The following is a 24,091-nucleotide window of genomic DNA, read 5'->3' on the forward strand; positions in this document are numbered from 1 at the left end:
CAATTGTTTTTGGATTTGTGCCCGTGTACTAACTTATAAAAGAAGTGAATTGATTAAGTCATGTTGTCCTTGAAAAAGCTCTCTTAAGTTGCATGTCAATTTTGTATTTATTCATTTCCACAGAATGTGGTTTTGGTAGTTTCTAATATAAAATCAATTATGTATTTAACCTATGTGTGTTCCAATTAATAATTAACATATTGTTTTTTGGGGTTTGACACATAGCCTTTCATTTTAAAAAAGAAATAAATATAATGTCATAAAGTCTCAAAGATGAGCATTGTTTATGCTGACGAGATAATGGTGTTTGTTTTGATGTTATATAATAAAGCTATCATGCAAAGTGATGCAATTTCTTCACTCTAAGTTGCCAAACGACAGGTGTCAATGAAATCGACGGCTAAGAATCTGTTTTAGCTTGGAGGTGACTCTATCTATTTCCCCTTCTACTTCTCTGGAACTCTCACATTGACCCTTCTAGCGTTTCTCATGCAACTTTTGTTCTTTTTGACCTGAATTTGTGACTGTCTTGTGCAACTTGGACATTAGGCTTTTATTATTAATTAATTAATTAATATATTTCTAACCTTGGTCTTTACTCTAGAGTTGGAAACTTATAAAAACCAAGCTTCAAATTCAAATTTAATTTCAAATAATAGTTTTCTATATCATATTCCCTCCATTAAAAAATATAAAATATTTTTAATCGAATCTCATTAATAAAGTATTTTTTATATAAAAAATTATAAAATATTTTTAAATAAAATTATACATATTAATAAAAACTCATTAAATATACTTTATAATCCTACATTTTCAAAACAAAAATACAAAATTTTAAAAATACTCTTTATTTAATACTTCATTTGTTAAAAATATTAAAAAAAGAGAATATATGAGAAAAATAACATTAAAAAAATATTATTGATAAAACTTTATTTTTATCAAAATATCTTATATTTTGAAATATGAAATCCTTTTTAAAAGTATTTTATAATTTAGGATAGAGGCAATAGCTAATTGTTTTTAAACTAATATCATTTTTTTATATTTACTTTCATTTAATAAGGTGTTTATTTAAAAATAAATGTAAAGTGATTTATTATTAAAAACATGTTTAGCAAAATTACATTAATTATATATTAAAATATTAAAAATATATTATATTTTTAAATGAAAAAATAAAATTCTTAGAACTTGATTGTTGGTTCAATGCCACCCGCATAGCGCCTCTGTAGAAGTTCGAAGAATGATCGAGGTTCAACGAAAAAGAAAAAAGTTATTCCTAAATTTCAACTTTCTAGCTTGAAGTTGTGTCAGAAAAGTCGAAATTCAAGCTATGTTTGATTTTTTTTTTTTTAAATCCTCTCTATTTCGATTCTTTCAACGTCTTTTTTTGATTCCATGAGTTGAAATTGAGGTTACAAGAGCTTTCAGTTTGTTTTCTCAATGTTTATTAAGTTTTATTTTCTAAAATGAGAATATAACTCTATCAACTTATATTTTTAAATTACTTGTAACTAATTATTTTTTATTTTTTCACAAATACATCATCGATTATATCCACCAATTTCTCAGATATATTTTTTTGTTCAACTAATTTACGTGAATTTTTAATTTTGTTATGTACAAATGTTCATAATAATAATAATAATAATTTTGATAAAAAATAATAATTAATAACAATTTTTGCGGTTTGGACGCAGGGCCCCAGCCGTTTTTTTTGGGTATATATAGAGACGGTCCCTGCGATGCACGCCAACAGTATCAGGATTCAAGGGTTGCAGCTTGCAGTTACACTTTCCCGTTGGCTGCCGTGGGTTAGCTCTACCTTCCAGTCTTGTTGATTGCACGCAGATCTTGACGTTCCTCGAGAAACGTATTCACTTTTTCGCTTTTTCGTTGATATATCTTGCGATGGCTATTTTTCCGTTGAGATTAAATTTTGAAGGATTTGGTCTCAATCTGAATCTGGCAGAGAAGCATAAACAAGGAAATGGGAAGCTCAGGATTCTCATGGACTTTGCCCGATCACCCCAAGCTTCCGAAGGGCAAGCAGGTCGCCGTCGTCGTTCTCGACGGATGGGGCGAGGCCAATCCTAATGAGTATAACTGCATCCATACCGCTGAAACACCTACCATGGATTCCCTTAAAAACGTAACATATTCTCCGATCTGTTTTTAATCTAGATCTATACGCTTTCCCAATACTCCGTAGCTCTCTCTGTTTTTTTCCCTCTCTCTAAATTTTATTTAGTCCGACAGCCAACCTTTTGATCGGTGTTCTGTTTGTTTATTTATGATGTATAGGGCGCTCCTGATAGATGGAGATTGGTCAGAGCTCATGGTACTGCAGTAGGTCTTCCATCTGAGGATGATATGGGTAACAGTGAAGTCGGTCACAATGCCCTTGGAGCGGGACGCATATTCGCTCAGGGGTAAGATTAACCCCTCCTTTCGAGTTAGCATAAACGCAAGTAATTTATAATTTTTAGGATTCGTAATTTGATGGCTACTCTATATTTTCACCGTTAGATAGAAAAGAAATCAATCTTATTTGACACAAAGTTGTTTGGTTTGTGAGAGTTCTCTTGTCAATTATCTGATTTGCAGTTTTCATGACCTGCACTGTTCTTTAATTGTCTTACAGGTATTATTTTATTGCAAGGGTTATGTATATTTCCTTTGCTTGCATGCATTTAAGATCCAATAAATTTATTTAAAAAGTGGTCTTCATCTTATCATGTTTCTCATTTCACAAAACTTTTGATGTTCTCATATACTGGAGGGCAACTGCATATTGTAATTTTAATGATCATCTTCAGACGTATTGGAACTCACTATTGCGTGCTAACCACCTTGAGTTATAAAAATAATGTGGATTTGCCTGCTAGTTTCTTTATTTGTTCTTTTAATTTTCTTGTATATCTTTAATTACTGGCTTATCAATTGAGATTGGGGGCATCTTGGGCATGTGATTGCAGTGCAAAGCTTGTTGACATTGCTCTTGCCTCTGGAAAAATTTATGAGGGAGAAGGTTTCAAGTACATAAAGGAATGTTTTGAAACGGGCACACTGCACCTCATTGGGTTACTTAGCGATGGTGGAGTTCATTCCCGACTTGATCAATTACAGGTATGCTTTTGCGTACAGCTTCTCTTTCTGCCTGTCTCAAAAATTTATATTTATATCAACTGCTTTTCTGCAGTTGTTGCTCAAAGGGGCTGGTGAACGTGGTGCTAAAAGAATCCGAGTCCATATCCTTACTGATGGCCGTGATGTTTTGGATGGCTCAAGTGTGGGATTTGTGGAAACTCTAGAAAAAGATCTTGAAGAATTGCGCCAGAAAGGTATTGATGCAAGGATTGCATCTGGAGGAGGTCGTATGTATGTTACAATGGACCGGTATGAGGTAAGGAATATAACTAGTATGCATGGCTTTTATATTGCAGTTTTGTTGTAGGTGACCTCCATTGTTGGGACGAATATTTATGCATAGTCAAGAGGCCTACTCTCTGGGGAAATAATGAATTTTTAATCTATTTTTGTTCAAAATTGTTCCGAAACAGCTCCAGAACTTGTAAAGAACGTAAATGATGTGAATGAAGATCAGGATTGGTGTTGAGTTTAAACTGAAAATTTTAGTATTAATTTATTTTCTGTTTTAATTTGTGGGTTGTTATGAAAATCTTTATGTTAATTTTGAAATTTGAAAAGGTTGTTTAAAACTCAATTATCTTTTATATTTCTGGTATATTAATGTTATATTGATCATGGGACACACTGCAGAATGACTGGAATGTCGTGAAACGAGGGTGGGATGCCCAAGTTCTTGGTGAAGCACCCCATAAATTTACAAATGCCATTGAAGCTGTCAAGAGACTGAGGGAGGAGACAAAGGCCAGTGATCAGTATTTACCCCCTTTTGTTATTGTTGATGAGAATGGGAAGGCTGTTGGTCCTGTAGTTGATGGTGATGCTGTTGTCACATTCAACTTCCGTGCAGATCGTATGGTTATGATTGCTAAATCTCTTGAATATGAAAACTTTGACAAATTTGATAGAGTTCGTTTCCCTAAAATCCGCTATGCTGGAATGCTTGAATATGATGGGGAATTGAAACTTCCAAGTCATTACCTTGTTTCTCCACCAGAGATTGACAGGACTTCTGGTGAATATTTAGTGCATAATGGTATCCGGACTTTTGCTTGCAGGTAGGCTATCACTAATTCAATCTTTAGCAGACCTACCATTATTTTTTGAAATTTTATTTGTGTTTCTAGATGTTCATTCTTTTCGTTGATTGTGACAAATTTGTGAATTACAACTTTGTAATGCACAAAATGTCAATTTATAAACTTCAATTAGCTTTACTTGATGGAAAAGCTACTCGGATTTTTGCCCTTTAGCACTAAAGATAAGGCGTCAATAACTTTGGATAGGGGAAATTGGATATGGGAAGTAAAAATGTTTTTTATTAATAAAAAGAATTGAAACTGTCTCTGGCACCCAGGTTTGAGTGACTTTCCTTCTGGCCCTCTTTATCAGCTAGAAGTTATTTTCTGTTAAATGATAGGCCTTATATTCTCATAAATTTCTTTCTTTTTTCTAATAGTGAGACTGTCAAATTTGGACACGTCACATTCTTCTGGAATGGAAACCGTTCTGGATATTTTAACTCGGAATTGGAGGAATATGTGGAAATTCCTAGTGACAATGGGATCACATTCAATGTTAAACCAAAAATGAAGGCGTTGGAGATTGCTGAAAAGGCAAGGGATGCTATTCTCAGCAAGAAATTTGATCAGGTATTTTGAGTAATTCAGGTAATATTTGAGAGTGATTGTTTGATTTGAATAGCTTTCACTTACCTGTTTGTTTTATATGTTGCATAGGTACGTGTTAATTTACCAAATAGTGACATGGTGGGGCATACAGGTGACATTGAAGCAACAGTTGTGGCTTGCAAGGCAGCTGACGAAGCTGTGAAGGTATGGACATTTTGTTTTAAATTTATCAGGAGCATTTTTGTAACATGGTGCATCATGTGTTTCGTGACCTATGTGGAATTTGAGAATTCACTGCAGTGCAAGGGTTGATTATTCATAGATCAGAAGCGATATGGCTCCTTTAAGACAAAAACGAAAAAAGACCCAAAAAAAAATAAAAATTCTCTGCATTTTCACGGGACTTCATGCAACTTCATTTCTATTCAGTTAATATTTCTCCACATGTCAATTGTGTTCCAATGTTAAAAGGTGTGTAATTTTAAAGATAAGTTATTATCTCTTCCTTACGTTGTAGAGTTAAAAAATGTAGCTGTTGAGAAAACAAAAGGACAAGAAAGTGGACATCATATTCATAAATGAAGCCAATGCTTTTTTGCCTTTTTGAGCTGTGTTAAAAGGTTTATCAGTTGCGTTTTATGTTTTTTTTTTTTGGAAACTTCAACGATGGTGAATTATGTATCTCCATTTGTTCTGCTTCCATTATTTTCACTTCAATGAAATGTGCACCCTTGATTATTTTGACATTTATTGTATTATATGTGACTCAATTTTTATTGATTACAAAATACTGGATTTTTGTTATTGTAGTTGTGTTTATTATTAATTATCATTAGTGATGATACAGATAATTATTCGTTACTTTCCCCCCATATGGAGGGGAAAAGGAAACTTTACTAGTGGCTGGACATCTTCCTGCATCTGAGGAAGTAATCCATTTCTTGCATGTTTTTTTATGTGTGTTGATGGCTGCTGTAAGAAGTAATGAAATTAAAAGGTAGAGATATGATGCGTTCTCATTCGACCAACATATGATAATTGCAGATGATCCTTGATGCAATAGAGCAAGTTGGTGGAATTTATGTGGTCACTGCTGACCATGGAAATGCTGAGGACATGGTGAAGAGGGATAAATCTGGAAAACCTCTACTTGACAAGGAGGGAAAGATCCAAATCCTCACATCCCACACTCTTCAGCCTGTAAGTATTCACAAATTCTGGTAACAAAGATAAAAATCTTCCCTGCAGGACCTTAACCATGTGATTTGCTTCACCAACTTAAGGATGACCTTGCTAGTTTCTGCCAGTTCTTTTAATTAATATTAATAGCTCTGGTAAAATGTGGAAACATTGACATCTTTGCTTATAGGCCTGTTAGCAAAGTGGTCTTTATCAATACAATAGTGCATGCAGATGCGGCAGGCTTCAATTTTAAGTAGTTAAATGAGTGATTTGGGTCAAATTTTAGCTGTTCATTTAATATAGATAATTAATCATTCTTAATTTAAATTGACTGAGCTTAAGAGTTTGTTCAAAATAATCATCATTTTTATGCCTAAACTTGAGGGTATGCCAGAGGCTTCCCCAATACCCGTTATTTTTCCTTAGCGCATAATGGCATTTATTTGTGATGTTGAGGTAAATGCTTGTGTTCTAAATTTGGGTGGCTTTGCTGTCGCTGTTTCAGGTGCCTATTGCAATTGGAGGTCCTGGTCTGTCATCTGGTGTCAGGTTCAGGCAAGACCTTCCCAAGGGTGGTCTTGCCAATGTTGCCTCTACTGTGATGAATCTCCATGGATTTGAGGCTCCAAGCGACTATGAACCAACTCTCATAGAAGTGGTTGACAACTAGGGGTAATCAAACCTGAAATTTACGGTCAGAAATGAGGTAGTTTTTAGCCTTTAATTGAATAATTGACAATTCTTGTCCCACTACTTCAATGTGGGTTTTCTTTTCCTAAATTCTTGTCTGTATTATCCTGGGCTGGTGAACCAGGATCACTGTGTAATGCGATTTTGAATGCGGCTCTTTTTGTCAAACTTCTATTGTTTCTAATATATCAAGTCGGTTTACTTTTCATGGCTCTCTAGTATGCAAGACAATCTCTATTCTCCATATCTTCCTGGATTATCATATTATAGATTTTGATATTTATTGTTACATCAATTTCGAGCTGATCTGAATGTAAATCAAGATTTATATGGGGCACAATTATTATAATATGCGGTCCGAGGTCTTTACCACATGCATCAAAATTAAGGCAGGAGTATTGATAATTTGTTTTGATAAAAAAAAAAATTAACTGATAATTGTTACCCATTGGCGGCGAAACAATCTTTTCCCATATCATGAGCATCAACAGCAATAATTCCGTCTCAACTCATGCGAGTGAGTTGAGATCAGGACACGTGTCAACTTTTGATCCAAATGATTTTCTTTATGTTTCTCAATAATCAAATTGAGTTGAAAGCTCCATTGTTTTAGATTATAAAAAAGGTGTTTTAAATTATATAGAAATAGTATAATGTTTAAGAGTTTTATGATCAAATGTATGCTCTACCAATAACAACTTACTATAGTTTTATTTACAGTGTTTTTCAAAAATAAAAAATAATCTTATTTATGAGTTGTCATGTAAAAAGATAAAGGGTGAGGTTTATATACTTATTTTTATATATTTAATATATTTTTATTCAATCAAATTAAAATATATATATTTATTTTGATCAGCATGGCATGTGAATTTTAATATGTTAAAAATATTAATAATGATAATAATTTATTATAGAATAAATAATTTATACTAGATATACATGTCTTGATTTATTTAAAAATAAGCATCTTAAATATATAATGCTGTAAGTTTCTTTCAAAGATAAAATAATGTTAGTTTTATACTTCAAATTTAAAATATTGAAAAAATTAATTTGCCAGTCCATATAAGTTATAATTTGACTTGATTTTAAATCAGGTCCTTATATAATTTTTTTTATTTTTATTAAATCTAAGTTATGTCTATTTTTTTTTTTTTTTGGCAAAGCCAGATTATGTCTATTCAATGCGTTAGTCCCTTGCACTCAAAACCGTCTCTGGACTTTGGAAACGGCGTCAATCTACTACAGCGAGATTTGGATCCAATAATGGGCTTTGGCTAACAAGCCACTTTATTTTCTGAATCTGAGGACTGAAGGCCGGGAAAGGGATTTAGGTTCCTTGGCTGCAAATAGGGAAGTAGAAGATCTTGACAAACGTGTATAATAATACAACGTGCTTTTAAGACTATATTTGATTGAGGATTGTGATTCTTCATCGTGTGTGAGGCGTGATTCTTTGTCGTACATGAGTGAGTCGTGGTCAAAGGGAGAGATGGAAGATCGCAACAGGTGAGGTTTTTGAACAATTGACTTGATCGTTTGTTGTGATAATTGTTTCGTTTCCCATTTGCAGGGTCATTAAAGATGCCATCAAACAATCCCTACAACTTGGGCAACACAGTGTCTCGAAAGCTGAACTCAATAATGAAAATGTGGAGATCAAATTGTACTCTGTAGTCTGTACTATTTCATTGCCACTCCCACGTCATTATCAGATTCCATCTATAGAACTGCCAAAAAAAAAAAATCATGTGAATTGATTAGACAAGCCCACAATATAACGCTTCTCCTCTCCTACTAGTTGTTTCTCTTTGTCTGCAAAATTCATACACAGATGGTTTCCAGGGAAAGATAATAAGATCAAGAGAGAAGCTTCAAAGATACGAGAAGTAGAACCCATCGTGATGTCTCTTGGGAGTGTTATCCACGTTAGCAAAAAAATGTAAAGCATGAAACAGAGTGTGGTTCACATCTGTTTTTCCTGTTCTGCTTTGGACTTGAAGGATTATAATAAATGAATAATCAATAATAAATAATAACTTTTGGGATATTTGTTTAGTGGCTTTCAAAGTGGAAGAAGTCTAGGGAGGGAGCGGTTGAGAAGTGAGGGAACGGTACAGTGGGAAAATACTCTGGAAGCCACGTTTCCTGTAATTGACGCTGCTGACAAAGTCCAAAAACGATTTTTAGTGTAAGGACCAACAGCTTAAAAGGACATTTACTTTAAGGACTCTATAAAAAAAATTGCAAGGGCTTGATTCAAAATCAAGTAAAATTATAAGTACTAGTAAATTAATTTTTTTAAAAATATTTTTACAAATTACAAGGTGAATTTGAAAAGTTAAGATGTCCTTTGATAAATAAAATAATATGATAATCTTTTAAAAATATAGAAAAATGTTTCCTTTTAACACTAAAAGATATGGTTAATTTTGGTGTTGAAAATGAATCTTTGAAAATGGATTAGGGTTCACCTTCTCTTAAACAAGCACGAAGTTTGTTCATCATTTCTAATTGTAGGGGTGATTGTTGGCAAATGTTAGGCCTCAAAACTTATGAGACATTAAAAAAAAAAAAAAAAACAACAGAGTCAAAATTCACCCCGCAAAATTAAACTCTCCCATATTATTCATATTCTTTTGGGATACTTATATTCTGCATCATCTACCTTTTGTGTTATAAACTGCAGAATATACAAGTATGGTAGAGTAATAAAGTTAAAGGATAGTTTCACTTGCTTAACTTTCTTTTTAACACTAAGAAAGATGGATTCTTTTAGTGTTGGAGAAGGATCTACTTGCTCGTTTTTTTCAAATGCAACATATGCAGAGACGAATTTAGAAATGGGGCAGGTTTCACATTCTCTCAAGTCTTAAATAAGCACGAGATTAGTTCATGCATTCTAATTTTAGGTTCAATTGTTGGCAAAGAGTAGACCACAAAACTCTTCGGGAATAAAAAACAAAGTCAAATTTACCATATCCCATATTGCTCCTATTCTTTTGTGTATTATCTCATCAAACCCCACTAAACCAACCTCTTTCTTTCTTCTTCCTTCCTTCCTCATTTTGTGATCCTTCTCAACTAACTATTGCGTAATGCATTTCAACACAGAAAGAATACAACACAGGGAAGAATAAGGCATATTTTCTTGGTTTGATTGAGATCCAGAAGAGAAGAATCTCTTAGATTAGATATCTCATATAAAGGGAATGGAAGGATTGGATGGGTTGATAGAGAGGCTTTTGGAAGCGAGGAAAAACAGAGGCAAGAGGATTCAGTTAATTGAGTCTGAAATTCGCAACCTTTGTGTCACTGCCAAAGAAATCTTCCTCAACCAACCTAACCTTCTTGAGTTGGAAGCTCCCATCAATGTTTGTGGTACTTCTTTCTTTTTTTTGATAGTAAATATGTTTAACGTTACTACGTTAGATTATGAAAGTGTGAATGGATGATGTGAAAAGTTTTATATGTTAAATTTCAGGGGACATACACGGGCAATATCCAGACCTGTTGCGATTGTTCGAGTACGGAGGTTTTCCGCCGCAATCGAACTACCTGTTCCTCGGAGACTACGTGGACAGAGGAAAACAGAGTATTGAAACCATATGTCTTCTTCTCGCCTACAAGATCAAATTCCCAGAAAACTTCTTCCTCCTCCGAGGAAATCACGAATGTGCCTCCATCAACAGAATCTACGGATTCTACGACGAGTGCAAGAGGAGGTTCAGCGTTCGACTCTGGAAGATCTTCACCGATTGTTTCAATTGCCTTCCAGTCGCGGCGGTGATCGACGACAAGATCCTGTGTATGCATGGCGGTCTGTCGCCGGACATGGAGAACATGAATCAGATTAAGGAAATAGAGAGGCCAGTGGATGTGCCGGATCAGGGATTGTTGTGCGATCTCCTTTGGGCGGATCCAGACAGAGACATCAAAGGTTGGGGGGAGAATGACAGAGGAGTGTCGTTCACTTTCGGAGCTGATAAGGTTGCGGAGTTCTTGAAGAAGAATGATCTGGATCTCATATGTCGGGCCCACCAGGTACCTCCTTCGTCTTCCCCTCTTCTGAGATCTGTTCATCGTTGTTCATGGGCTATCAATACTCTGCAACCTTATTGAAAAAATTATACACGTTTCCCAATTTAGGACATGAAACTTAAACCAACTGTGTTGTTTAATTTATTATATATTGATAGAAATATAGTTGTAAAACTTTCAAGTTTATTCTAAAATTTAATTTCTTACATTTTTAATTTATAAAATTATATTAATTTATTTATAAATTTAAATTAAATATAAATTCAGTTAAATTTATAAGTTTACATCATAGTTTGTCATTGTTATGTTTCTAATTTATAAAATTATGTTAATTAAAAAATCGAACCAGATGTAAGTTTAATCAAACTTGTTAATTTTTTTTTTAAATTTAGCAAGTTAAGTATATTTTATAAAAAATTTATTTCATAAAAGTCATGAGACCTGGTTAAAAAAAAAAACTTAAAATACAAAAAATAATATTAATAAAAATAAAATCAAAAAATTAAAAATAAGTTCCTCTATTTTAAAATTTTTATGTCTTATATATGATAATTTATCAATATAGATGTATTTAATTTTAATTATTTATATTTTTAATATATTTAAATTAAATTAAAATTATATTTTAATAACTATTTATTAATAAAGGTAAACTCTTATGAGTTTATGATATAAATTTACATACTTATCATGAATTTACTTAAATTTATGAGTTTAATAATAATATATTAATTAATAATAGATGTGTTCTAACTTCTAACAAAAGTCAAACACCATTTACTCTTTTCTCTAATATTTTATGTGGTGTGATTGCTGTTACTTGCCACCCTTATAAGCAGGGGTAGATATTCTGAAAATTTGAGAATTTGTGAATTTTATGAAATTTATCTTTAAAAAAAGTGAAGATTTTGTATTTTGTAATTAAATAAAAATAATATTTTTTTATAGAAATTCATAGATTTTAATTTTAGAGGATTTGTTTTCATTATAAATAGTTCATCTTTGTAGATGAAATGGTTGAAAGATTGAAATAAAACATTTAATAATAAATTGTCCCCTGAAATTTGTTGAATTTTGTAGATCCCTATTTTATTTGTGAAATCAATAATGTCTTTCTAAAATTTTCATTTTTCCCCTGACTAAACTAATTCACTGTTTTAAAAAAAGTTCGAATTACACAAACTTCTTTTTTTTTTAAAACTTCAGATTTTTCTTGAGATAGAGAATAAATTATAGAGAACTTTCATAATTTTGGTTAAAATTATACATTCCTCAAGTTTATTTTCAAAACCTCTCTCTCTCTCTCTCTCTCTCTCTATATATATATATATATATATGCAGTTTTCAAAATAAAAATTAAAATATACAAATGTCTCCTGAATTTTATTAAAATTACACAAACTTCTCTTCCATTTTGAACATGTATCCGGTCATCTCTAGGCAATAGAAGCAATATTTCTGTGGTTTCAATAAAATTCAAGGGGTCTGCTTTGAAAATATGAAGAACAACAGTGAGGCCTCAAAACATTAAATTAATCATAATAGTTAGGATTTCAAAAATTTTTTTTAATAAATGAGGTGTAAATATCGACTTGGATACAAACACGAATCTTAGATATAATTTGATAGTTAGATTTGAAACTCAAATATTTTATCTATAAGTAAAGTTTTTAAATTTACACCTGAATTGATACTTGTAACTTATTTTTTAAAAATTTTTGTTGAAGACTTGAATGTCATTAATTTAAAATTTTGGAAGCTAATTGTCATTTTTTCTTAAAAATAGGAAGGAGATATATAGATTTAGCAAAACTTATATAAAAAAGGTCAATGTAATCGATTCTTGCCTTTAAAGAATGCTTGTATGAATTTTAATATAATCAAAATCCTATATGATTTTTATATTTTATATAATGAAAATAAAAAAAAAGGTGAAAATGACAGGTGGTGGAGGATGGGTATGAATTCTTTGCAGAGAGACAACTAGTGACCATATTCTCAGCACCAAACTACTGTGGAGAATTCAACAATGCAGGAGCTCTCATGTGTGTTGATGAGACATTACTCTGTTCCTTTCAGATTCTCAAACCTTGGAGAGGAAAAGCCCCACCACTTGAATAACCTTTGTCATTAGTTTCTTCTTTTTCTTTTTCTTATCTTCAAAACCACTCACATCTCACTGCACTTCACTTTCTCTCCCACCTCTTTGATGCATAAATAATTAAACCCAGGTGGGGTTTGATGTAAAGTTCCTCCAAATCCACAAGTTTATTTATTAATTATTATGTTGTTTTCAATTAATTAATTAGGGTTTTTGCTAATTGCAAGCTTGGTGACTCCACGTAGTGTGCATTGGAATAGATCCAGAGAAAAAACAATAGTGGGCATGAAGGATAGATGTAGATTTTCTTTTATTTATATTTATATAGTCATACTCGTTTATATGATCACTTGTTTTTTTTTTTGGCCAATATATGTTCACTTGTTCATTCTTCATGAATGTATGAATGTAGAGAATTTCATTTGATTTGGTAGTCAGTAATGTACAAGTTTATTCATTGTGATGTTCCCAAAATTTTAGGTTGGTTTTTATTATATATAGTATATCCAAATAATTCTAAAGAGAAAAGAGGGATAGCGTGTAACACTTGCCCCGAGTGTTATCCAAAAATCACACAATTTAAATACCATATATTTATATAAATACATATGCTAAACATTTTCACTTGGCTCAGAGCTCCTTGTGGGGCCCACGCACCCACTCTCTCTATCCAAGGTGTATGTTTGCCCATAACACATCATTTGCAATGCAACCACTTTGCATTTGCTTATAAAATCACATATATATCAAAATAAATATCTGCTTGTAATAGAAACTTGATCTACTAAGTAAATCCATCAAAACCACACACCATAACCAAGTTTTCTAGCCACAAATTTGCAAACAGACAAAAATTCATACACAAGCACACAATCCACACATATTGATACACACATACATAATCATATCCTACTGGCACCCTAATCTTAAATACATTACAATATATTTGCTCAAAAGAAAGGGGTTGCAGTTCTTTACAAATCACAAGCAAACCCCTAGCTTTGCTCCTTTTCCCGTCCACCACTGGATCTTTCGCCTGGACCTAGAATATTGAAAAGAAAGGGGTGAGACAACCATAGTCTCAGTAATAGTGAAATCTACATTGATTATTACAAAGTAAGCCATAATCAAATAAATGAATAATAAATTCAATATAGTATATAATTTAGCCATTTAAAATGCATGAATGCATGATTTAGGCCAGTATGGCCTTTCATGACCAACAGAATGCCCCCTGGCACTCTTTAACTCGCAGGTAAACCTTATACCTACTTGTACCTCTACAGGCACAAAATATAATCTAAGGCATGATCTAATCCACCAAACCTCCTATGCCCTTTCGACGTGAATTCTAAGCAGTTGAAGCTAACTCCCTCCCAGAGCCAACCCAACTTACTTTCCATGTGAGGGCTACCTTGGCCTAGGCACTCAACCTCACACTTCATATGTTGGATTCCCTCCCCCACTGAGAGGTGTCGAACACTCAATACACTAACCACTATAGTGCACTGAGCCCACAATATATAAGACAACACTGAGTACTGACAGTGTGCCATAGAATATCAAAAATCCACACCTTCTCATTGGTGAACTCCTACCGAGATCATGCCTTTTACTCTTGTCTACCTTTCCTGAGTATTGACCATTCAACACTCTAAAGTAGTATGATATTTATAAATCTCATTTTCATAAAAAACATTGTTATTAAACAATTAGAAAACATATTTGCACTATAATCAAAGTAGTACCCCATAACCCCTTATAAAGCACATTTAATCTTTTAAAACATGTAATGCATAATAACTAGTAATATTTATTCAAAAATAGCTAAAACAAAGTAATAAGAAATATAAATTCCCCTGTTACCTCAACCATTTGGTGTCAAAAGGGTTCCCCTTGTACAAAATAGGGCTCGGCTTGTTCCTTACTTCTCAATAAGTTCCACCAACAATTTCCTATAACATATAAGTGATTCACATCACTTATCATAACAAATAGCATTAATGAAGACTATAACTCATACCACACAACTTGGGTCAATGAGTCATAATCCACCCTAATGGTCCATATATTAAACCAACCATTCACATAGTATCACTTAACCACCAAAACCATTTATTAGCCATCACTAGGCTAATTTTTAATTTATATATTTTTTTAATCAATTAAAAATCTTACTTAGTGCTACCAACTTTCACTATTAGCCCTTATAATGAAAACCAAACCTTAATTTAAATCTTATTGGGCTCAAATAGCAAAATTATAACTAAATCAATAGGCTTAAACTATTGAGGAGCAAAACCCAATTTCTCAAAGTTTATTTTGTGCCCAAAACACCTCTTTTCATCCAATTATTCACTCAAAACATTAGATCACTATATAGAAACTCAAAACATGCTCCTTAGGATCTAAAGAAACAAAAGCTTACAAGAATAAAGCTTTTGGGATCAAAATCCAAAATCTCCTCTTCCAAAAATTGAAGAAAATCAAGAGAAAGAGAAGAGGATTGAAGTAGAAAGTTTACCTATCGTGTAGCCGAGCTCGCAACGGTCGCAAAGACTCCTAGATTCGAGCCTAACTCCCTCTCTCTCTCCTTTCTTCTTCCTCTCTCTCTCTCTCTCACGCGTTTCCTTTCCTTTCCTTGTTTTATTTTCTGCATTTCTGGTCTGCTTTCCCCTTATAAAAGCTGATCTAAAAGTTTGGAGAAAATTATAAGAAAGGGCCCAATATTTTTTTATTATAGCACAAAAGCCCTGGTCAACTTTAGTAATTTTTTTTATAGTTAAAAATCAAATAAAACTAAACTTTTGCTGAGTAAAATTCAAACTCTGGACCTCTATCAAATTATTTTAAATTTTAATTTAATTATATATATTTTATTTTATTTTATTTTTATAAATCCGAGTCTTAAAATTTCGAGATGTTACATAGTGAACATAAAGAAAGATGTGAATTTTGTTGGGAATGTTGAACAAAATTGATTAAGCTTGAGCGGACCAATTAATGTTCTTGTTGTTAAAGTTAAATATAGGTTATGAGATGCTTTGAGGTCGGAAACATGTCTTGAGCTAGATAAGTGTTGTGACTTGACTCGCCCAAACTGAAATACACTAGAAAGAAAGACCAACTTGGGAAAAAAATGAATGTTTATCTTTCTCAAATGATAAATGACTGAGATATAGGGTGGTGCAAAGAGTAAAAGCCCAAAGAGAAAGTGGGCAAAATATAAAAATATGAATAGTTGAACAAAAAAGATTAGTTGGGTTGGGCCTTCTCAAAGGTTCTTAATATTTTGATAACCAATATATATACAATCACGACTCTTCTATTACCTTAAATCCTTAATCAAGTTAGATTAAAGAATTTTCCCATAACTCATAAATTCTTAGATCAAATTTTGGTAATAATATGATGAATTTATTGATAAGCAATTTATAAACACCTCTATAAATACTCATTGAGCCTGGAGATGTAGGGTTCATTTGAATTTCAATTGGATATAATTAATTATAAAAATAATTAATTAAATAGTTATTTTAATCATAATTAATTATGTTATAATGAAATCTATTTGAATATTATTTTTTAAAATTAATTTTAAAATAATTGAAGATGTTTAGATAATTTATTTAAAATTAATTTTAATTGTATAAATTATTATAAAGGACATTACTTTTTAAATTTAAATTATTAATATATTTGTATCTAATATTATTAAATTTGTTAAATTTTACTTAAGAAGTAAAATATATTAATATTAATAATTTAATTTATGCAAATAAATAACTTAATATATCTTAGTTCAAATAAATTTAATAAAAAAGAAAGATTTAATTCTTAAATACCAAACACTAATTTTACAATAACTAATAAAGATGACAATATATAAATTAATTTCTAATAACATGATAGATATAAGTCATATTTAATGAAAATGTCAAGCATTACTTTAAAGTTTTGGCAACATAAAAAATATAATAATGTAATAAATGATGCAAAATTTCTCTTTTTCTTTAAATCTTTATGCAACAATCTTTGTCATGATGCTAAATTAAATTAATGATTAAAATTTATTTTTTTAAAAAATCTCAGCTTTTGAAAAGCTCAAAATATTAGCTTTTGAGTAAAGCTAAGATTTCTTAATGGTTAAAATCGATTTTTTGCTCTCCGGAAAAGCTCAAAACCTTAGCCTTTTTTAAAAAAAATCAATTTTAATGGTTAAAATTAATTTTTTGTTTTTTCAAGTGTTTGGCTAATAAACCAAATAATTGATTTTTGAGTAAGAAAATAGATTAAAAACGTATCCAAACACACACATACTTTGGCTTTAGCAAAAACTCTTGATGCCGAATTCACCCAAATTTATCTTAAAAAAGAAAAAGGCTCTTCTATTACCTTAGTATCCACGAAAGATCAAAAGATAACACGATCAATCTTGTACGCTTGAACCCGCACGCGAACACGCTATGTTATAATAATAAAGATTAATTTTGTAGTAATACGCTTGTCCACACATTATTATAATTTATAAGTATAGTCTTATCTTCATGTTATTAAACGATAAAGTAAAGTTTTCTGATTCTCTCGTGATCTTTTCAGTTTTAGAGAGATCTAGAGGACGACTTTGACTTGAAGTAGTGTCAATTTCCAAACTGCCAATACTCTCAATCAGTAGATTAATATTTTCTGAATACCCAAAAAAATTATAGGTTATATTTAAAATTATTTTTATTTTATTATTTTAAAAATTGGTATTCTGTAGAATATTTTTGAGAACAAAAAATTATAAAAATATGTGTTTTCTTGTTCTCTCTTATTTTTCAGATCAATAATTTTAAAATACTTTAAAATATTTTTATTTTTTTATTTTTCAGAATAATATTTTTTTTGTTATTCAAAACATATTTAAAATCATGTTACTAAATAATTTTTTTTTATTTTTTTGTTGTGAAGAACTTAACACTATTTATAAAACAAGTTGTCCAACAAGTCCTATCACAACTCACATGTGATTATAAGTACAAAACATACTCCTATCTTTGCATTAACAATCACGAGAAGAGAGAATGTATTAAAAAATTCTAAAAATAAGTTTTAGAAAGAAGACATGATTAGCTTGGTAATTGTATGATTACAAATGGAATTTTCGCTCCTTAACACAAAAGACGACAATATTATTGTGTTTAGTATAAGCGCTGCTCTTTGCAAAAGGACTGAACCGTTTTCTAGTGATGAAGACGAATTACAATTTTTCATGGGTTCATGAGAAGAAGGAAGATTAATACATGTTAAGTATACCCAAAAAAAAAAAATTTCTAGACAAAAAATTAAAATATATCAAGGAAAAAAAAAAGGATAGGTACATTTTATATTTTTTTCTAAAAAATATTTTTTTTACTTGTCAAACTGTGATGCACAAGGAAGACTTCTTCCTTCTAAAGTAATTTCTTTGAATTGAAAACAGTACGTATGAGAAGGAAAATATTTTAATAAAATATTATACATGAAAAGGAAAATATTTAAAAAATGATATTCTTAATAAAAATAAGCTAATTTTGTAATCAATATCAATAATTTAATAATTTTTTTATTAATTTAGTTAAGATATTTTTTAAATTTGGTTACTTATAAATATTTTTTTATTGAAGGCAATCTTATTCAAGACTCACTAAATGTAGGCACTTTTTCTCTTAGAGATTCAAACATTAGTTTTTCATGTTATGAAGAATTAGCTTCTTCTGCTAGAACCAACCACATCAGTAATTTTGTTAAGATAGTTAACAGAGATTCTTACACATTGGAGGATAAATATGCCACAAGCTCAAGCGCAATCAGCCTCTTGTAATTTTCAAGCCATTAGTCAATGATTTTTTTTTTCTGAACATTAAGTTTTTTAAAATTTACATGCTGTTTCATTGTAAAAAAAATTTCGAAAGATACCATATGGATTTCTATTTATTTGTCTTATAAATTTATAAAATTTTTTAAATCAAATTTATTCTCATAATTTCAATTAAAAAAAGCAAAATACTTTTCCTTTAAAAAAAATCAAATTTTACGATGCCAAACTGTAATTCAGGTGTTGTATAAAAAAAAAAAAAACTGGGTTCAGGTTTAAAAAAATGTTAAAACTGTTAGTAAATCTCAGGTTGGCAAAAGAAAACAGTAAAAACCTCATATTTGTCATTTATTACTGGATAATTTTCAACAAAACTGTGAAATTATACCTACCTTTTTTGGCAATATTTCACTCATTAACAGGGCTGGAATAAGTTAGGTACATACATGGTTTCTTTTGCCAAACAAGAAGTTAGGTATATCATTAATCTCAGCCTATTTAAAAAAACAAACAAACAAACAAACAAACAAAATAAATAATTACAGGCTGATACGGTTAATGGGTGGCGTCCAGAGAAGCCGTTATTGCGAATCTCAAGCTTCTCTCTCAAATCTTTATACTGTTTGATTCGATTCTTCATTCTTCGCATCTCCTTCTTCGCCTTCTCCCTCGTGATTGCGATCCCAAGCCTGCCTTCTCTCTATCTGCCTCCATTTTCCAGCTTCAATTTTGGAGAATGAAGGCAGAATCTCGCAAACGGAACCTCTGTCTCGCCGTCACGGCGGGTGTGGTGATCGCGATCGTCCTAATCATAGTGATTCTAGCATTCACGGTGTTCAAACCCAGGCGTCCCGTCGACACCATCGATTCCATTACGATTCAGGAGATGCACGTCGGCCTCAATGTGGCCAGCTCGTCGTCGATCTAAACATCACCCTCGGCATCGAAGCCTCCATCAATAACCCCAATCACGTCGGATTCAAGTACTCCGACTCCAACGCTCTGCTCAATTACAGAGGCCAGCTCGTCGGAGAAGCTCCTATTCCCGCAGGCGAAATCAAAGCAGGGGAGACCGAGTTCATCAAAGTCAGTCTCACCATCATGGCGAACCGCCTCCTCTCTAATTCGCAGTTTTTCAAGGATTATATCTCCGGTTCGTTGCCTCTCAGCACTTGGATTACGACTTCTGGAAAAGTAAGCATCCTGGGGTTTATTAATGTTCATGTGGTTTCTACTTCGTCATGTGATTTTGCGATCAATGTTTCCACCAAAACCATTGGCCATAAAGAGTGCCGTTACAAAACTAAGCTTTGATTTGGTGTTCTAGATCTGCAATTTCCACTTCTTTTTTCCTATTTATCTGACTGAATCATCTGCTGTATATATTGCTTTTTGATATGTACGCAGATTTATCTGTAGGAATTAGGCATTCCTTCTCCCTCTTAGTTTCTTTAGCATCAACGTATGTAGATATTCATTTCGATTTAATCCCTCAAAACTCAAAAGTTAATCATCCTCCTTGTTCGCAACGGAGATGGAATAGTTAAGCTCAGATTTTTATTTTGGGTAACGTTTATTGCGTTAAGTAAAGTTATTACTATATCCGAATTATGTTTAATTTGTAATTTAAGCAATATAAATTAAATGAACACATCGGGTTCATTCTTTAAGACGATTGGACACTTGAATTTATCAGCATTGGAGTTTGATATTTTTGATGCAATCTTTACTTCACTCTAAATTCTAACACACTTTAAGTTCCAATCATATTTGACATATCAATAAAGTAATTATTTTCTTACTAATATAAAAAAAAAGACATAGTCTTTGTATTTTTGCCTTTAATCCTCTTATTATGAAGATTGAGAAGTATTTAATTATACTAGAGGAAGTATCATGGAGAGGAAGTATCATGGAGTAATATTTAAACATTGTTATTTAAAAGGATCATATAACTTTAAATCTAAATTTTTTTCAAATTTATTGATTCAGTCTTTCAACTCTGATTTATTATAACTCAGTTCTTACAGTTTATTAAGTTAAAGAATTATAAAAATTGAGTTATATTAAAAAAATTATAAAGATTGAGTTATTTTAATTAAAAAAACTCTAGTAAGAACTTGGTATTTTTGAATCAAATTTTAGAGAGAGAAAAATTTCAAGGACAAAAATTTATATTTCCTTAACAAAATTTTAGGGATTAAACTCATGAGCTACACAATGAAATTGTGGGAAAAAGTAATTGAGCACAGGTTGAGATTGGAGACAAGTATTTCTGAGAATCAATTTAGTTTTATGCCAGGTAGATCAACTACAGAGGCGATTTCTCTACTAAAAGGATTAATGGAAAAGTATCATTGTAAAGATAAAGATCTATACATGATTTTTATTGATTTGAAAAAAGCTGATGACCGTATACTAAGAGAAGTGCTTTGGAAAGGTTGGAAAAAAAGGGAGTACGGATTGCTTATATTAAAGCCATATAAGATATGTATGAGGGGGGTAAAAACTAGTATAAGAACACCTAGTGGTCAAACAAAGAATTTTCCTATAAAGATTGGACTACATCAGGGATCATCTCTGAGTCCTTATTTATTCAACTTGATTTTAAATGTTTTAATGGAACATATTCAAGAGGAAATCTCAAAATGTATGCTCTTCACGGATGATATAGTTCTTATAGCAGAGACAAGAGAAGAGGTTAATTGCAAACTTGAGTTATGGAGGAGGACATTGGAGTCGAAAGGTTTTCGTCTGAGTAGAAGTAAGACGGAATATTTATATTGTAAATTTGGTAAAGGACTATTCGATAATAATTTGGAAGTGAAATTGAGAGATTAAATTATACCTCAAGTGGAGAAGTTTAGATATTTGGGAGCTATTATTCAAAATGATGGCGAAATCAGTGGAGATATTTCACACAGAATTCAAGTTGGGTGGTTTAATTGGAGAAAAGCTAAAGGAGTTATTTACGACCGTAAGGTGCCTAATAAACTTAAAGGAAAGTTTTATCGCACTGCTATCAGACCGGCAATACTATATAGTAGTGAATGCTGAGCTCTAACGGGACAGCAAGAGCATAGAGTTGGAGTAGCAGAGATGAGAATGTTACGATGGATGTGCGGACATACACGTAAAGATAAAATTCGAAATGAGCACGTACGCGAAAAAAGTGAGGGTGGCACCTATTGAGGAAAAAATGGTAGAAAATTGGTTGAGATGGTTTGGGCATGTACAAAGAAGACCAAGGGAGGCACCAGTGAGAAGAGTGGAACATATAACTTTGAGTCCGATTAAGAGAGGTAGAGGAAGGCCTAAGAGAACACTCTTGAAAGTTGTTGAGCGCGATCTCTTAATTAATAATATTCCTAAAAGCTTGATAAATGATAGAGCACAATGACAACTTGCAATCCATGTAGTCGACCCCACCTAGTGGGATATAAATTTCATTCTATCTTTATAACTTTGCTTAAATTTGTGAGTTTGACAAACTTATAAAGATAGAATAGACACTATAAAACCGCCGCTCGTTGTTTTGTTGTACATTATAAATTCATTCTCTATCTTTATAAATTTGCTTAATTTTGTGAGTTTGACAACTTATAAAGATAGAATAGACACTATAAACTTTTGAGAGGTGCGTAACACACACACAGGCGAGTTATTATTAAGATTAAGATTGTCAATTACTTTTTTTGTTGGTAACTAAGATCGTCAACACTTCTGTGTCCACATTTGGCTGGTTCTTAATTCCACTAGTTGCATATTGTTGGCTTGTTTTTTAGCTCTTGCTTTATAGCTGTTTCAGTTGTTTGTTGTCTGTTTGTAGTGTTGATAAAAACAAATAGATCCGAGTCATAATTTTAATTGATTCCATGTATAATTACCAAAAAATCTAATTTGACAATTTGACTCTTAAATTATAGGTTCAAGAATGTCGATGATCTTAAATTTATTTTTTTGTAAATGTTCTCCTTTAATTTTTAAATGGTACAATGTTGTCATTACTATTGATAAAATTTTAATTTTAACTGTCAATTTTTGAAAAGATGACAAACAATGATATAAAAGAATTAAAGAAATTATTTTCTGTAATTTTTTGGATCCATGTCTCTAATTTCTTCATTATTTTCTATACTCTTTTATTTTATTTTAAGATCAACCAATAATCAAAAATCAACTTTTGTTAATAGTAAGGGTAGCATTATACTGTTTTCAAAATTTGAAAGAGGAGACAGCACCATCAACATTGATTTTAACCCAATCCTAGGGGGAGGTTGCCAAGTTTGTACCTAAGATTCACTAAAATCCCTTGTATGTAAATTAGCTTCATTTTGAAAATATAGGATTTCTAAGAATTTAATAGAACAATAGTAGGATCAGGAGGTTTAAGAAAGCTTTGTTGAAACATGAAATTATTACTCCATTTACACAATTTCCAAATAGCTACTCCCTAAAATAAATCCCAATTAGATAGAAGACCAGAATGTCCAACAAAATTAAGATTCCAGGCCATCTAATCACTTAAAGGAGTAGAAAAGAAAAGATTATGGTACCCACTTGGCACAAGTTTATACCAAACCAATCGAGCATAACAACAATCATGGAGAATATGTAGTACATCTTCTACTTCAGTATTACACCAAAAGCAAAGAGATGAACAATTAGTCCATGAGCTTCTTTATGCATTAGTGGTAATCTATTATGAAAAGTAAGCCAAAGGAATAGATAGATCCTTTCAGCTCCTTTCCATTTTCAAATCCTCTTAAGCAAAGGATCATACCAGTCTGAAGATAGATCTTCAATCATAAAGTAAGAACTTTTTAACGTCAAAATACTACTAGCATTCCCTTTCCAAACCATGGCATCATAACCAAGCAGTAGAAGCGGAGGCATAGTAGAAATAAGCTTAGAGAGAACCTTATTGGGAACAATAAGCGATAGCCTACTAAAATCCCACGCACCAAAACGAGTCCAATCAACTACTCCTAATTTCCTTTCCTCTACAGTCAGGGGCCCTTAAAATCATATCCATGATTTTTTTTATCAGGAAATAACCAGAAATCTTCACAAAAAATTTAATAGCTTCACCTTTTTTTGATCTGCCATCTTATGCCCTCCTTTACTAAATTCTTTTATTGGCATATAAACTTCCAGAGCTGCGAATCTCCTTCTTTTACATTGAAAAGATCTTCCTTTGATTGGTAAATGTATTTTTTTCTTAATAAATTAGCCCATAAACCTTTACCGCCTAATACAAGTTTCCACGCCAACTTTGTACACAAGCTTTGTTTATCGAAAAGAGCTTCTTGAATCTAAGGCCCCCAAAGGCCTTAGGTTGCATTACTCTTTTCCAACTAAGAGGATGAAACCCTGTGAATTGTTACTTCCCTAAATAAATTTTCGCTAGAGTTTCTCAATCTCATTACAAATCTTGGTTGGCATTTT

General features: G+C 31.8%; 2 protein-coding genes and 1 pseudogene across 4 annotated transcripts; all 3 read left to right on the forward strand.

The window, feature by feature from the left end:
* Positions 1–1,759: 1,759 nt before the first annotated feature.
* Positions 1,760–6,867, forward strand: LOC129299415 (2,3-bisphosphoglycerate-independent phosphoglycerate mutase). The gene is made up of 10 exons (XM_054937883.1): positions 1,760–1,879; positions 1,979–2,158; positions 2,311–2,438; positions 2,985–3,135; positions 3,209–3,412; positions 3,790–4,214; positions 4,616–4,808; positions 4,896–4,991; positions 5,832–5,987; positions 6,475–6,867. The coding sequence occupies exons 2-10, from the start codon at positions 1,997–1,999 to the stop codon at positions 6,637–6,639; spliced, it is 1,680 nt and encodes a 559-aa protein (XP_054793858.1). The 5' UTR covers positions 1,760–1,879; positions 1,979–1,996; the 3' UTR covers positions 6,640–6,867.
* Positions 6,868–7,923: 1,056 nt separating this feature from the next.
* Positions 7,924–13,278, forward strand: LOC129299418 (serine/threonine-protein phosphatase PP1-like). 3 transcript variants are annotated; one of them, XM_054937886.1, is made up of 4 exons: positions 7,924–8,853; positions 9,777–10,043; positions 10,147–10,706; positions 12,648–13,278. In XM_054937886.1, exons 2-4 carry the CDS (start codon positions 9,875–9,877, stop codon positions 12,822–12,824), a joined length of 906 nt encoding a protein of 301 aa, XP_054793861.1. In that variant the 5' UTR covers positions 7,924–8,853; positions 9,777–9,874; the 3' UTR covers positions 12,825–13,278. The 3 variants fall into 3 exon arrangements, with proteins under 3 accessions (XP_054793861.1, XP_054793862.1, XP_054793860.1); XM_054937887.1 differs by lacking the exon at positions 7,924–8,853 and having other exon boundaries at positions 9,433–10,043; positions 12,635–12,806; XM_054937885.1 differs by lacking the exon at positions 7,924–8,853 and having other exon boundaries at positions 9,436–10,043.
* Positions 13,279–19,182: 5,904 nt separating this feature from the next.
* LOC129299419 (uncharacterized) lies at positions 19,183–20,204 on the forward strand (annotated as a pseudogene).
* Positions 20,205–24,091: the final 3,887 nt, after the last annotated feature.

The sequence above is a fragment of the Prosopis cineraria genome, unplaced genomic scaffold (genome assembly GCF_029017545.1).
Source record: "Prosopis cineraria cultivar Desert tree isolate PC_DT_omini unplaced genomic scaffold, ASM2901754v1 PC1153, whole genome shotgun sequence".
Lineage (NCBI taxonomy): Eukaryota > Viridiplantae > Streptophyta > Magnoliopsida > Fabales > Fabaceae > Prosopis > Prosopis cineraria.

What these genes read in the sequence shown, in the direction of transcription:
- LOC129299418 (XM_054937886.1), top strand. Translation starts at nt 9,875, where the DNA reads ATGGAAGGATTGGATGGGTTGATAGAGAGGCTTTTGGAAGCGAGGAAA. An exon ending in AGCTCCCATCAATGTTTGTG is followed by an intron (nt 10,044 to 10,146) that starts GTACTTCTTTCT and finishes GTTAAATTTCAG; the next exon opens with GGGACATACACGGGCAATAT. An exon ending in TCATATGTCGGGCCCACCAG is followed by an intron (nt 10,707 to 12,647) that starts GTACCTCCTTCG and finishes TGAAAATGACAG; the next exon opens with GTGGTGGAGGATGGGTATGA.
- LOC129299415 (XM_054937883.1), top strand. Translation starts at nt 1,997, where the DNA reads ATGGGAAGCTCAGGATTCTCATGGACTTTGCCCGATCACCCCAAGCTT. An exon ending in CCATGGATTCCCTTAAAAAC is followed by an intron (nt 2,159 to 2,310) that starts GTAACATATTCT and finishes TATGATGTATAG; the next exon opens with GGCGCTCCTGATAGATGGAG. An exon ending in CATCCCACACTCTTCAGCCT is followed by an intron (nt 5,988 to 6,474) that starts GTAAGTATTCAC and finishes TCGCTGTTTCAG; the next exon opens with GTGCCTATTGCAATTGGAGG.